This window comes from Harpia harpyja, chromosome 7, assembly GCF_026419915.1.
Source record: "Harpia harpyja isolate bHarHar1 chromosome 7, bHarHar1 primary haplotype, whole genome shotgun sequence".
Classification (NCBI taxonomy): domain Eukaryota; kingdom Metazoa; phylum Chordata; class Aves; order Accipitriformes; family Accipitridae; genus Harpia; species Harpia harpyja.
In genome coordinates this window covers 32,770,841-32,787,348 of record NC_068946.1, presented here as the reverse complement: position 1 = coordinate 32,787,348, position 16,508 = coordinate 32,770,841, and the positions used below count along the sequence as shown (strand labels likewise).

Genomic DNA, 16,508 nt, shown 5'->3' with positions numbered 1-16,508 from the left:
CAGCAGTCCTCCAGGATTCACCCAGGGAAGTATCTCTTTCCTCCAAGAGCACTCCCACTTCCAGCCTTGACTCAGAGGTGTTGTCCTTTATTTCCCTGTTCTCATCTATCATCCCAAAGGGACAGCACACCATTCCTTAAACTCAGAACCCCCCTTTCGGTACCCGGGATGACACAGTACACAATCACACAGCTGAAACTCTTCATGTGGCAGACCAGAAAAGATCCTTCAAGCAAATTAACATAAGCATGATACCTGATGCAGTTAAAAAAATTTCTGAAGAGTGTTTATGATATAAAATATTAAACGGATGCAATATAAATACAAAATAAAAGCACTTAGTTTTTTCAAATATATATTAACCAGCTGTACAATTTTCAATTACCACAGAACTTCCTGTTAATGAACTCCAGAAATCAGGAGGACTTAGTTCTAAATTTGAGCAGACAGACAATACCTATTTTGAAATTATCATCTTGGATAATACATTTTAGAAGCATTTAAGAACATGTAAGAACTATAAACATTTTACTGCTACAGAACTATTGACTCCAAGAAGAGTCTGTAGCACATGTTAACCTCTATTTTACAAATTAAAAGAAAAAAGATTTTTTTTTTTTTTTCCATAACAAAGAAGAGGGTAGGAAGTATATGTTCACTCTGTTGTCATACCGGCGTTTCAGTTGTTGAAGTTGCAGGTTGTTGTAGTGATTGTGGTCGTGGTTCCTCTGACTGAGTCCTAACCAACCCACTTGGATGTCCCTTGGCAGTATCTCCATTTGTTACCTGAGGGTGCTGCTGGGTCAAGGCCGCTTTCAATCTCTGAAAGCAGAAAAAAAAGAAAAAAAAAACAGAAATATTCTATCATGCTAACTTGAGGAGTTATTAATTATTTATATTAGTAGTTACTTGCATTTTGGAAATAGGAGCTCCAACTCTAAAATAGCTATTTCTTTTTATAGGCTTTCAACAGTGATCTAGGTGTATACCTACTAAGAGGTGACAATTTCTTGCAAGCGTGACAACAGCAATGAGGCTTTACATAGGATCTCAGTAAGAGAAGGATGGTAAGCTGTATGGAGAAGTAAACGGAAAGCCTCCTTTGTGATGAACTATGTCCACAAAGAGATGACTGGAAGGCTATGAACAAACAGTTGCTGAGGCTGGTATTACACAAGGCACAGATCAGAAAGATAACAACCACATGTGATGGAAAATAGGTAAAAAACAGAACACAGACTTCTTTCCGTTTTAAAAATTCTGGTGTTCTCTATACATTTTTAAATAGTTTGTTATGACTCGACTTTTTCATGGTCTTTAGAAATACTCACCTCTACAATCCTTCCTATGAGTAATTATTAGATAAAAGCCAAAGTCTTTGCTGAAACACCTCAATAATGCACAAAATAGTAATAAGCTTCAGGTTTTACGTAAAGATTAGCTTTTATTTATACAGAAATATGCAAGGTAACTGTTATGGCATGCTATTTTACATTAAAACATTGCTAAAAGGTTTGAAGTTCTTCCTTTATTGTAGACAGCCACTACGAAGAACAGTGACTTCAAAGTTCAGCTGTATATAATACATTAAAGAGTTACTGACAACTTGATACTAAAGCATTTTATTGACTACCTCTTGAAAATTATTTCACTCAACTTTTGGTGAAATCTATTAAAACTATAACAGATAATATATTCTATTTACAACAAGTTCTTAAGTGATAAAGAGTTATACTAAATTTCAGTAGATACAACTGCTCGTAATTCCAGATGGTTTCTTAAAATTTCATTATTATTGTATAATTTATAATGAAATTTTCAGTTTTACTGAAGAATTTACCTTACTAGACAAACAGTATTAAAGAATGTTTTTTCTACTGAGCACTGGATTTTTAAAGAATCCAGTACAAGTTTAAGAAGAGATTAATGACTTAATACATGACAGTTTATGAAAAGTCCGATAACTTGTATCATCATACTTTGGAATGTGAATAAAGTACTGCCAAAGTACTAATATTAATAGAATGTCTTAAAAATGCTGGAGTTAGGCTGCATTTGGCCAGCTCACAATAAGAAGACAACTTTGCACCTATTTATGTAGATATTCTCTATGAACTGTAGTATCCAATGTCCCTCAACAATTAAGTCACTGGAATATAGTGACAGCTCTCTCCTACCCTGCATGATGACAGGCTTTCCTGGATCCTATTCCACAATTAGAACAACAGATTGCAGATTACCTCTGTCAGAACTGCGAAAAATCTTCAGGTCTGCAATATGGCAAGTCACTTCAATATCAAATCCATATAGTTGACTGTCGCGTCTAACCACCACCAGTAGACATCCCATTTGAGGGCTATAAAGAGAACTGAGAAACTCCAACATTCCTCTTCTGGCTTACTCTAAAGGAATCTTTAGCCAGTGACTTCTGTACTAAGTCTTTTCTGTAGTGACTGCTCTAGATTGAATTAACAGCACACATTACCCCAGATATGGACCGTTCAAGTGTACGTAAAAATTCAGTGTCAATGTAGTTCTGTTCCCCACTTCATTTTTGTATCAACTTTGTAAGTTTCCCAGAATGAAAAAGGTATTTTCAGAAAAGTACACAAAACAAATTTACAGTGATTTCCCCAGTGCTAAGCTCTAACAACAAAACTTTAGGATAGCTGTACACATTAGGGCAGGATGACACAAATTTTTAACATAACGTGCCCATAATTCTTAGTATATCTACAGCACTCTGAAAATCCTAAGCCCTTAGGGTAGTTGTTTTAACCTTTTCTTTACAGAAGTAAAACAAACTCAAGAATTAACTTGTACCTTCCTAATTCACCTTGGAAAAACAGGCTAAGAAAAAAATTTCAGTCCGTCTCCTGCTAAACAAGCACAGAAAGGCCTAAGTGTTTTCTAATTGTCTAACTAAAATTACTAAAACCAAACTCTATGATCTAATTACAACAATTGAAAGGCTGATAAGATGATTCCCCACCCTTTAAAATTCTAACTAATACTGGTCATTAAATGGTAAAATTTTCTAAGCTACTATCAGGACTACCAGGGAAACACTTCCAAATCACTTTTTAAAACATAGTTTTTAAAGAAAGTAGCAAGTATTCAATGTTAATATGACAATTTTATCCAATACCTTTCTATAAGTTATTAACACCTGATTTTTTCACAATGTATTTTCATTTATTATCTGAGTTACTTTAGAAATATTTCTTGTATCATAACTTGCTGTTTAGCTGGATGTGACAAACTTTCAGGGGTCAAAATCAAGACAGTAGTGACAGTACAAATGAGTTGTAACAAATTAGTCTATTTCAACTTCTGCTGAGGTTTTAAAGGGTATGCTCTCTTTTATTTCAAGCCATCATACTAGGAGATTTTTAAAAGTTACTGTCTCAAAAATTACTCAACCAAGACACAGCAACTTGCTATATATATATACCCCTTTTCCACTGCCATGAGAAGTAAAAATGATTAGATTTCATCCAACTCAAGTGTCTGAATATGTAAGTTCAGTGATAACAAGCTAACTTCTAATTGTCATGGCAGTGGAGCCTAAACATTTATATAGTTAGTATGTATATGGCCAGAGTGTCTGATCCACTCTGCTCATGACTGCATGAGCAAATCTAGATGTAAGCATTCTCCACAAAAATAGCCCAAAACAAGAGTCTATGAACTCCTACATATGCTTTGTAGTGTTTGTTTAAAGTTCGTTACTTAAAGAACAAGTTTCACTAGCATATCCATTTCCTTGGTGAAAGAAAGCCCAAGTTCAGAAGATTACAAACAAATGAAACGGATGAAACAAAACTAATTAGGGTTCGGTGGTGGTGGTTTTTTTTAATGTGCATGTAAGGCAAGTTACTGTTATTATCGTCTGGCTCCATTCTTTCTACTTCTGCTTTTCTGTGTTAGAGAAATACTTGCAAAGTTAACCTAAAAAGAAAGGAAGTTCATGCTATTAAATTTCTGTATTTTACATTTAATTTGAAAATGGCAGTAGAAAGTGAAGGAAATAGCACAATACTATCTACATTATAAAAGATCTATCATCAGGCACAATGGATGTGCAAACAGTCAAAGTAGGACTTAACTTTCCCTGTTGTAATGCTAACATTTAAACATTACAATTTTGTAAATTTGTAAGTAAACTCATTTTGAAAATTACATTGTTAAATGCAATGTATTATGGAAACAGAAATAGAAAATAATTGGGTTTAGTTTTGTATTACAGAATTTAAAAGTTGAAATCCAAATAGTTATGATTAAAATAATCCACAAATGCAGAAATATTGTGAAAATCTGAGGAATATCTACAGATTTTCACAAGAAAATATCCAGCTCATATATTTGAAAGGTTTCATATTTTAGAAGGCAATGTTGGAGTAAAATACTATATGGAAGTTGTGCTTCCTGTGAGTAGGGAGGTGGTTACCCCAAATACAATGAGAACCTCAGTTTTAAAAATCAAGTATATTGAAACAAATATTGGAATAAATGTACATAAGCATTATCATGTGGGGAAACCTGATGACTACCAAGGTTTGTTTGATATTATTTGGTTATTAGAGGGAAACTAAAATTGGTATTTTCAAATAGCTTAATAGCTTTTAAAGTCTTTATTAGCAAGGTTTTATTGTTCATGTATATCCCCGAAAACAAATCCTCAATGCATCTGTCAAAATTTGGTAGGACTAGATCATTCTATCAAGAGCTCAGAGAAACGAGATAATATTCTCTAGAAACAATTTGTGAAAAACTCAGATCCATATTTCATATCTGCCACAAAAGCTCATCAGAGTAATAACCCTCCTTCTCCTGGGTGTTATCCTACCATCTGCTGCTCTATTACTTATCTTTATTTTGCAACTAATTAACAGCATAATCTTCTAAATTCAGCAAGTTAATTATCATTATTGTGGTCTTTGCAGCATCATCAGTCCTTATGAAGTCTTGTCTCTTCACCCCCAGAGAACATACGAAAATGAAGTAGGTTGTGAGAGGGTCTGTTTCTTTAGAGTAGGCTCATTAGGTGTTTGCTGATTAGCTCGGCATGCAGAGAGACAGGTCAGAAGAATTCTGCTGAACACAAGGTCCCATGCCAGGCTCCAGCAAGTTAATGTCCGTTTCTGAACATTTGCCAAGCTGCCCTCTGTCACTTCTCAGTAGAAACCTCCTGCAGAAAGCCTACTGGTCGCCCACTGCGTGCAAGGTATTTCTCAGATTGTGACAAAAGGTTTTATACAGGTAGGAGGAGACAGAGGGAAACATTCAGTGTTAAAGCAATTTTTAAGTTCTTCGGAAACTTCTGCAATCCATGCGGAAGGGTCTGAACATTAAGTTTGCATCCAGAAGCTGTACACTCAAAAAAAGGATGTTGTACAACTAGGAGTAACTCGTGGCTCACATTTCATATACAGAAAGCATACAATTACAGATCTTCTCACAAAAAAGATCAGAAGCAATTCTGTAATATTTAGAATCATGCATCCTTATCTTAGTAACGAAGTATTTTTTTTTTTTTTTTTCAAACACAGTTATTGCATCTACTTCTAAGCCTCTCTAAAATTCCACAAAACTGACTTAGGCATTTGATTTTACTTAAGTATGTGGAAGTTAGTTTCTTTCGCGTAACAACAAATATGGAGTCATGTCAGAAAAACTGACAATTTATATTACTAAGTGTGCCACAGAAATCTGAAACTCATCTTCACTCCTACTGAATGTCATTCTCAGTACAAGATACAAGGAGATTTTCAAAAGAATAGCAGTAAAAGATAGCTTGTGTCTGAATAAAATTTCTGGTCATATTTTACTTCAGTTCTACAAGCAATAGGAAAAAAAGGATCTGAGAATGTTCAAAACTATAGTAACAGTGTCTTCCACAGGTGTGAATGGACCAGCTATGTTCACTACAATAACTTCAATATTGGACAATAAAATTAAAATGCAATCTAATTTAATGTAATTATCCCATAGCACTGAAACACATATAGCACTGTATATGTTTCTGTGCTGAAGCAGACACTAAGATTGTGCTTAACACACTCTTCCACTAAATTTCAGCTGTTTCAGTTGGGAGCCTCTTGCAATAATGTCACCAATCATAAGGATTTGGCTCACTGCATTTTTCAATTTTTGTCTCTCACAGCTTTTATGTATTTTTTTGTTGTTGTTTACAACTTTTTTTTCCCCCCAGTCATTATTCCTTGCAGTTCATATACATTTTTCTACCTGCTATTTCACTCAGTGAACCTGTTCTCACGTGCAACTGTCCCTCCATGGAATTCATCTGTTAGTGTCAGGCAACTTTAATAGTAACCAGAGAAAAGAGCATTTCAGCAAAGAAAGAAGAGAGTTCTAGAAGTGACATCTCAGTAATTCACTTCACATGAATAACCAAAACTGCCACACTGAAGGGGTTTGACCCTTCAGACTGAAAACTTTACCAAATATAGAAATAAATATGCACAGTTCTGATTATTATGCATTAAGTTTGGACACTCTAATCTAAAAACACTATCAAATGTCATAAAAGAGCCCATTTATGAACTGAAAAAAAGTCTCCAAAAGCTGTCCATAGTGGGGGAAAAAAAATATCCAGCAAGTATGTTAGTTCCCTTATCTTTAAAGGGTTTTAAGACTTCTAGGATAGCTGAAGAAAAATTTTAATTGTGTTATAGGAAGGCATCCTAGGCCCATTACCAAAGACATCTTCTGCCAGTTATTTTAAGCTTTAGCTGTTAGAAATCAAAATGTCAGGGTTTTTTCACTGAAGTTCATTCATTATTTTATATAAAGAAATATATGATGCTTTATGTACAATTTGGTATATGCAACTCAGAAGGAAACAACAGGTATTCATCAAAATAGACGAAAAGTGTTTTGTTTTCACATTAATAAAAATATAGAAATTAAGTTCCCCAAATCCATATTTAAATAATTAAACTCCATAGCATTAGGAAATAATGGCACTACAATCTCTAATTTGAATTTTCTCACCTTCACTTAAAAAAAAAAAAAAAAAAAAGGAAGTCTACACAACAGTAGCCTTTTGTAAACAGGTAAAAGAAATGAATGATTGAGACAAGAAATGAAATCAGAGCACAAAGCCCTTTTCTTATTACAAAACTAAAATATGTTAGTTCCTTGAAATGTCATGCAAGAAATGAACTGCAGAAATAGCCTCTGTAAAGAAAGGCACAAAGCACAAATGAAGGGAAGTGCCTGGCTCCTGCCTCGGTTTGTACCAGGTATTTCAGCCAAAACATAAGGAGTTGTGCCTTCTACACGGGACAGGTCTATATCTGATAACACTTGAGCTGTATCTGATACCAAGTCAGCAATTTGGGGATATTGCATCTAGAAATGACAAAGTTACTGCAAACAGCTCTTCAAGAATTTTACTCAACCTCTGAAGTAGGTAGATCTGTGTCAATTAAGAATACCTTGAGACAGTATTGTCATACATATGATAGTAAAAAATGCAGCATACCATATTAGGAAAGTATGGTCTTTGAATAAAAGAAAGATTCAAACAACGATGGCCAAAAGCATATATGACAAAACTCTTCGGAGATACGAAAAAACACGTTAACTTTCCAAATTTTGCATCCCATACACTACCAAACTTACTTTAATATCTGAGGAATAGTTGCAATGTTAGGAAACTATTCGAGCATGTTTTTTGTATTTGCTACATATTCTATTTCTACATTTTATAACGCAATATGAAAAAATCCGTGAGACTGCAAGGTCTGTCTATAAAGAACAACAAAAAATTTCTCCAAATAATAAATAAAAAATAAAATAAAGCAACAGCTAAGAAAATTCCAAAGATCCATAAAAATCCTGACTCCTGGGCCTTGATTGTTGAGAAGGGAACATCACAGCTTCACCCCTTCATCCAGCTTTCTGTCCAAAAAACACTAAGGATACTAGGCTGACAGACTTCATAGAATCGTTTAGGTTGGAAAAGACCTTTAAGATAACCAAGTCCAACCGTAAATCTAACGCTGCCAAGTCCACCGCTAAACCACGTCCCTAAGCATCACATCTACGTGTCTTTTCAATACCTCCAGGGATGGTGACTCCACCACTTCCCTGGGCAGCCCGTTCCAATGCTTGACAACCCTTTTGGTGAAGAAATTTTTCCCCGATATCCAATCTAAACCTCCCGTGGCGCAACTTGAGGCCATTTCCTCTTATCTTATCGCTTGTTACTTGGGAGAAGAGGCTGACGCCCACCTCACTACAACCTCCTTGCAGGTAGTTGCAGAGAGCGATAAGGTCTCCCCTCAGCCTCCTTTTCTCCAGGCTAAACAACCCCAGTTCCCTCAGCCGCTCCTCATAGGACTTGCTCTCTAGACCCTTCACCAGCTTCGTTGCCCTTCTTTGGATGTGCTCCAGCACCTCACTGTCTTTCTTGTAGTGAGGGGCCCAAAACCAAACACAGTATTAGAGGTGCGGCCTCACCAGTGCCGAGTACAGGGGAACGATCACTTCCGTGTTCCTGCTGGCCACACTATTTCTGATACAGGCCAGGATGCCGTTGCCCTTCTTGGCCACCTGGGCACACTGCTGGCTCATATTCAGCAGGCTGTCAACCAGCACGCCCAGGTCTTTCTCTGCTGGGCAGCTTTCCAGCCACTCTTCCCCAAGCCTGTAGCGCTGCATGGGGTTGTTGTGACCAAAGTGCAGGACCCGGCACTTGGTCTTATTGAGCCTCATACAGTTGGCCTTGGCCCATCGATCCAGCCTGTCCAGATCCCTCTGTAGAGCCTTCCTACCCTCAAGCAGATCGACCCTCCCTCCCAACTTGGTGTCATCTGCAAACTTGCTGAGGGTGCACTCAATACCCTCAGCCAGATCACTGATAAAGATGTTAAACAGAACAGGCCCCAATACTGAGCCCTGGGAAACACCACTTGTGACCAGCTGCCAACTGAATTTAACTCCATTCACTACAACTCTGGGCCTAGCCATCCAGCCAGTTTTTTACCCAGCGAAGAATATGCTTGTCCAAGAAATGAGCAGCCAGTTTCTCCAGGAGAATGCTGTGGGAAATGGTGTCAAAGGCTTTACTAAAGTCTAGGTAGACACATCTGCAGCCTTTCCCTCATCCACTAAGTGGGTCACCTTATCATAGAAGGAGATCAGGTTAGTCAATAGCAGGACCCGCCTTTCATAAACCCATGCTGAGTGGGCCTAATTGCCTGGTCCTGTATGTGCCATGTGATGGCACTCAAGATGATCTGCTCCATAACCTTCCCTGGCACTGAGGTCAGGTTGACAGGCCTGGAGTTCCCCAGATCCTTCTTCCATCCCTTCTTGTAGATGGACATCACGTTTGCTAACTTCCAGTCAACTGGGACCTCCCCGGTTAGCCAGGACTGCTGACAAAGTGATGGAAATAGCTTGGTGAGCACTTCTGCCAGCTCCCCCAGTACTCTTGGGTGGATCCCATCCGGCCCCATAGAGTTGCGTGTGTCTAAGTGGTGTAGCAGGTCGCTAACCTTCCTAGACTCCTTTGCCCTTCAGGACTGCCTCCCAGCATGAGGGAGAAATGTGGCTATGGTAGGCAAAAGGACACAGGAAGTGTTCCCAGTGTTCTGCTAACTAAAACATACCAATAAATCCACAAATTGCAGTATACTGTTAATAGGTGAAACAGACTGTGATGAAAGATACACCATACACTTATTAAATTTCAGTGTAATAGCTTATATTTCAACTTTAAATGTGAAGTATTAAGGAAATAAAAAGCAAACAAGTAGCTGTAAAACTAAATATTAAGTCTTCTGTTGGCTTAACCAGGAACACAAGTGAAAAATAAACCTGATTACCATACCTTTGCAGAATTTAGTATGTAGCAAGCAAAATTATTTTCAAGAGATACGTGAAAAAGAAAGGATTTGGCATCACAAAGACTTAAATTTTAAAAATTAAATGGAACTTTACAGTTAATAAACCATCACATTTCTGCCAACAATGCATCACATGGCATAGTTAGTCTTCCCGTTGGAAGCTTTTCTACATAAAGTTTCTCATTAAATTGCTTTTACTTTACGAGTGATAAGAAATAAAGTATTTTATTTTTGTGAATAGGCACTATATAGAAGTAAATGAGCATAAGAAATATACATAATTCTGATATTCTAGAATTCTGCTCATGCTTTATATGAAGTGACAAGAAAGGAAAGAAGAAATACTGCAAATACTCTTTTTACAGTCTCACTTAAAAAAAGACAAGCAATCACTGAAGTGCATATATTAGCTAAATTCTAACGAGAAGACTAATGAGACTGTTAAATTTTAAGTCTAATGATCTTTGTTTTTCTTTGTATCCAAGTGATTGCTTCTTCCAATGTGAGATCAAAGTCTTCACCACATACATGTATTTCCTTCCCCTCTTTAAAGGTTTGTAAAAGCAAATCACTCAGTAATATGCTTAAAAACATAATTTCTTACTCATCTAAAAAATTATTTGGAATCAGTTCCTCCTGGATTTCACACTCAGTGCATTAGTCTCTTGACTCTAAGGAACGTGCAATTTCTGAGAACACAGCTCTTGTTTTCACTTTCTTACAATCTTCTCTCCTGGATTTAAGATAAATTCATCTCATCAGAGCTGGTTAAGTTTAAGTATTTCCTCAGGTATTAAAGGATTCCTTTTCCCATTCCTAGGGGGACAAGGATGCACAGAGACAGACCTTCTTCCTTTCTGTCCCTCTCTATATTATTTTAAAAGTCATCGTGTGCAACAGAGGAGGAAAATGAAGGAAGACTTGACAGCACTAAGAAATGTCAATGCACTGGTGACCAGCTCTCCACAATAATTTCAGTATTTGGTGAATGTGGTCGAGTGTGCCCACTATATGGGAATGCCATTACTCCGGACAGCAGAATAAATAGTATTCCCAGACTCACTGTTTTTCATATTGTGCATTGAGGAGAGAAAATGGGTAAGGAAAGAAAGCCCACAGGTTTAGATTGAGAGAAATGAGATATCGAAGGATGTTAAGGGCATCCTCCCACTTATCTATATTGATGTACAAAAATATATTTTAGGTAGCAGGTGTTCCTAATTCTTTTTTAGCACAGAGTCAGAAGAGGAACACTACTTCACAAGACAGATACTGTTTACAGAGGCATCTTGTAAATACATAAATGGGTTAATTATTGTTTAATAATATATATTGCTTGGAACAAACAAACAAGAAAGCAGAGAAGCAACTACCTAATGTTGCAGAAATTTTCTTGAGAAATTGATTAATTCAAACTACCACCATAACTGGATCACTAATATTTAAAAAAAAAACAAACTTTCTTCTGCTTGTTTTACTCATGATTTTCCCAAATAATCCCCAAACCCCCAGAACTGCCCCGACACAAGAGAAACAACCTCCACACAAAACAATTTCCTAAGTATGTCAGTAATACATAACTCTTGCCAAATGGACTATATTCAGTTGAGATTCTGAAAACATTGTTAAAAAAACCTTCTTCTTTCTCTAGATTTTTTAAGAAATATCATATCCTTTGGGAGGAAACATATTCTGCTTCTCTGAAGGTGATGTTCACTGTTAACATGCTACTAATCTTGTCTTTCTTCCAGCTAATATTTGCTATCCTCCAATACAAGGAGCAAGAAGGAGTTTAGTTAAAAATCTAGTTCATTTAAAAGAATGATTGAAAATAAGATCAAAATGACTATTAACAACCGAACTAACATAGGCTGGAATTTGAAATAACTGTAAAATAAATGCAGCTGTTATTTTTCTGTTTATTAAATTTGTACTTGCAGAATTTAGACTAACAAAAGAAAACTAAAGCTGTTTTAAAAAGCAATAGAATTTAATTAATTTCTCAAGTTATTCTTCTTGAGGAATAATGGAGTTTTTCACTTACCAATTTAGCCTCAGACTGCACTGGCTGTGGGGAGGAAGGCCCTGGGATTCCTGGGATACTAGGCACCATGGTGACAGGTCTAACAAGCTGACCAGATAAAGTATAAAAATGAAGAAAACCTGAGTATGTTATCATAATAGAAAGCACATGACAGCACTACCCTCTGAAGCCAAAACAGCTATCAAGCTGCTTAAAATGAAGTTCTATGCTGCACTTATGCAAATCTGCTCCACTTTCAAATTAATATAGCATCATGCTTACTTACTGGAACTGCAGCAGGGACATGCACATTAGAATTTGTGATAGATGCAGGAATAGCAACAGGCATGGTTTGTCCATTAGGAAGATGTAACAGCAGAGGAAAAGGACCTGGAACTGGACTGAAAAAGGAATGAACTATATAAAAGAAAACTTATCCAGAAAAGAGAACAAGTTTATACATTATTTTAAATTGTTTTTTTTTTGTTTACAGTTGTAATGTAATATTTATTTGGAGATCAAAAAATATGAACTTAGTAATGTAGAGAACATGGAATTATATTTCACATGTAGTGAAAGTTGTATGTTTCATATGTAGTAAAGCACATTACACCAAAGCATCTCAAATTTGTACATTAACTGCAGAAACAGTAACTGAAAGTAAGCAAGACAAAACATTTTCAAATTCTGTAAGAAAACATTTTACTAAGATTTATGTAACTTACACTATTGGTCTGTTAGAGGATGGAGCCTGGGTAATAACAGTACTAGATGTTGGTGATGGTATTGCCTGCTGAATAATAACACTTGAGTCAGAACTTGTAAGTAGTACATTAGGAACCTGTAGCGATGCTGGACGAACTATCGTTGATGTAGGCTGTGCAGTCTGCTGCAGTGACACTTCCTGAGGAAAAACAAAGATTAATCAGTTTGTAAAATACAATTATAGACCATTAATTCCGACTGTTAAATGAACACAGTTTGATGGAACAAATCAGAATTTCTATGACATTATGCAAGTAGAATCAGTTATACAATTAAAAACATCAAAAAATCCCCAAACCTTTGGATGAATCATTTAAACCAAACTGAAATTGTTCCAACGACACTGATTTTAGTTTTATGACAAACCCTGGCTCAATTTATGCTAAGCCCACTATTACTTATAATTCAGTTTTGATCAGGTTGGGTTTTTTTGCCAAGAAACTCATGGCGCTATCAGCACCATCATGTCTACCCACACTCTGAATAAGGAAAACATTTTATGGTGTCCTTATGTACATTTCAGTTTCAGTCCATTGTTCCAGATTTAAACAAAAGAGAAACAAAAGAGTTTTATGGTTCAGTAAAAAGGAAAAAAAAAAATCTGTCTTTTTTTTTTAAGCCTCTATCCCTTACCCATGTACTTCTCTCAACTGAAGTGCTACCAAGTTAAAAATACTTGGAGTGTTACATTCATAGCTTTGCAAAATATATGAGTATCCTGATGCAGAAGAAATTATTTGAGCACAGAAATTAAATTTCCTCAGTTGCAAGTAAATAGGAGACAGAATTGACTATAGTTCTTAGCAATCAGGTAAAGTACATTATCAATTAGAATGCAGTACCTGCATTGGCTGTTTCTGAAAACCTAGAAATGCCTTACTGTAAGCAATGCCTTCCTTCTCAGGAAATCTTTGATATTGTCAGAATTCAGATTTACTTTCAGACAGGATTTTTCCAAGTTATTAATTCTTTTGACACTAGCTACTGCAATCAATGGCACATAAAACTACACTCTTAAGACCAGCAGACTTTAGTTGCTCCACTGTTAAACCAAACTCAAAAAGAACATCTCATACCCGTGTCATATAGGCTACATTGATTACCATTTGTCTGAATTAAGCTTAAGTTTTTAAAATTCATCCACAAAGATTTAAGCAGTAAGGACTTAGTTGTCTTAAAGATTTTTTTTTTTTTCCTTTTATACATCCACTGCAAAATGCATGTGCTCCTCTGAGCAATTCATAGAACTATAAGTAGGCTGGCAAACTGTGGGCTTTAAAAAAAAAAAAAAAAAAAAGGACTTTAGATGATGAAATTTTCTCCCTTCAAAAGCTCAGAGGCTAGATTTGTCAGCAGGGTTCATTAGTTCATTCAGGCTTTTCCAAGGGACCTAAACGACTATTTATTTAGAGTGAATGAGTTTTTGGAGAATAACAGTGAGCTGTACTGGGGAAAGCAAGAATTTTTTTCTTTAGTATCAATCTGGTATATTTATAAATGTTATAATATCTGAACACAGTGCCTAGAATTACAGATGAGCATTCAGTCAAAAGAAGAAAACATCCAGTATGAAACTGCAGAAACAGAATTAAATACTGGGAAGAGTTGACTAATGCATATTCTTAGGACAGGATTAAACACTCCTTTGCAAATAAGGGATTTGGTATTAACAGCTATACAGATCTTATTCAGTGAGAAGAGCCACAGGGAAAACATAAAGGAGACCGAACTGCTTGACTGGGAAATTAGAGGAAGGTATAAGGGGAGAATACTTGCCCTGATAATCTTTTGGCAATGGTCAATTTGGAAATTAATATTGTGTCATTCTTCACTGGTTTCAGCTTCACCCCTTCCTGCTTGCCACTATTACCCATCTTGTTACTGTGAGCAAGGAGCCACTAGAAAGTCCATTTCCACTGTAGGGATCTGACACAGGAACACCCATGCTTGCCCCTAACAGCCAAGAGAGGTTCAAGAGCTCTTTTTCTTGTTCTTCCTTTCACCTGAAACACCTTCATACATGGCAACCACATAGATATAAAGGTATATGTATAAATATAAACGTAGATATATGAAGACCACAGAACAAGTGGCTATGGCAAAGTAATTCTGATTTCCATAAAAAAGGGGAAAAAGAGAGTCAGCTAACAGCAGCCATGGAGCCATGTATATAGCTTTAATACAAAAGTGTAAACTAACCAGATATTCACACATTCTCAACAACAGTAATGCCATAACAGCCCCTTCTGTAAGGGTTTGTGCCCATGGCTTCTGTAAGTACCTGTGTGTGGGGGTGGGGAAATAGCTACCAAAATACAGAAGGCCAAGAAGAAAAGTGCTGAGAGGCAGTGTGCAAAAATCTCCCAAGAACAGATAAGCTCCAGAGAAAACCGGCCCTGTTGAATTTGCAATGATTCATAAACTCAGAACACCAGCTGAATCTGTATGCTAGCATAAACATGCTGTACAATTCAGACATCTAAAACCACGGTGGCTGCTATATGCGAACAAAGACTACAGGATTATATATACATTTGATGAAAGAATGGACCCCTTGAAGGACTTTCATAGAATCACAGAATGGTTGGAGTTGGAAGCAACCTTTAAAGATCATCTAGTCCAACCCTTCTGCCATGGGCAGGGACATCTTTCACTAGATCAGGTTGGTCAGAGCCCCATCCAACATGACCTTGAACACTTTCTGAACACCCATCTAGAAGTCACTGGCATGTCAGTACAACCTTCTACCTCTGGGCAAGCAGTGGGGATTGGCCTCCCAACTGTTGCTGCAACCAGGTTAACTATGTATGAATGAGCGAGTAAGTTATGCCACTCTGTGAATACTTATTGGCCATTAATAACAACAGCTTAATTGATGGGTGTTCTAAAAATACCGACTGTAAAACTGGGTCTCTCCCTGGCTCGATCCCCTGCTAGGAAAAAGGCAATTTGCAACTTTTAGACAAAGTGATCTATGGAAACCAGATTTCAGCAATGGTCAGAAGATTAGTGTATAAAATTCTGAAATAAATCTGTGAAATTCTGAAAACAGAAACCTCACATGCACACAATTATTTGTGTGTTATTAAAGATAGCATTTGTGCTTTGTTTAAAAGACCAGAAACGATCCTCAACCATTAAAGGAATAACACATTTACTGACAAGTGTGTTTATACAGTTGAAAACAAAGTATTTTCAACTTCCTCTTTACTTCTTACACTAACTTGCTCTATGCTACACTGAAAAATGCAAGCATGTGCTAGTTACTGCAACAACGTGATAGTAACACAAGCTGCAGATTTAAGAAGTACGGATTGAAAGGAAACTGACATTTTATTAGCATATAAAAACAAAACCATTGGCACACCAGTCTGATAGAACATAGTAATTGGTCATCAACGCATTGCACTAATCAAGTATAAATTTTGCCTGAAATAAAAGTTTGTAAATATATTCTGCTAAAGAACATGAATAACAGATTAATTTGCAATCACGAGATTAAGACAAAGTCATCTTACCTTTATCCACCTTCACAAGAAAGAAGTTTAAGCCTATTCAAAGATATTAGAGACTTATTTAAAGGACCTCTCCAACTCTTATTCTTGAACTAAAAACCACTGAATTGGAAAATATTTTACAGAACAGGATAGTTACTTTATTTAAGAAGTGTTTTCAGAGATGCATATTTGCAAGTATTTTATATCTAAAAGCAAATATGCAACAACTTCCTAATGCTATCAGTGAATACACAGAATTCTTTATACAGAAATGTAGATGGCCAGAACTAATACTGTGATTGATTATTACTGTAAGACAACAATTGATTTTAAAATAATTTA

The 16,508-nt window shown here is 36.3% G+C and overlaps 1 protein-coding gene across 7 annotated transcripts in view; it reads right to left on the bottom strand.

Moving 5' to 3' along the window:
- Nucleotides 1-16,508, bottom strand: part of ATF2 (activating transcription factor 2) — a 53,006-nt gene that overhangs the window by 16,936 nt on the left and 19,562 nt on the right. For 6 of the 7 annotated variants that reach the window (XM_052792125.1, XM_052792132.1, XM_052792130.1 and 3 more), the window contains 4 exons: nucleotides 12,630-12,808; nucleotides 12,191-12,305; nucleotides 11,926-12,012; nucleotides 673-822 (listed from right to left, as the gene is read on the bottom strand). In XM_052792125.1, coding sequence (XP_052648085.1) covers nucleotides 673-822; nucleotides 11,926-12,012; nucleotides 12,191-12,305; nucleotides 12,630-12,808 — 531 coding nt within the window. The remainder of the gene's footprint in view (nucleotides 1-672; nucleotides 823-11,925; nucleotides 12,013-12,190; nucleotides 12,306-12,629; nucleotides 12,809-16,508) is intronic. The other variant, XM_052792131.1, reaches the window with a different exon arrangement.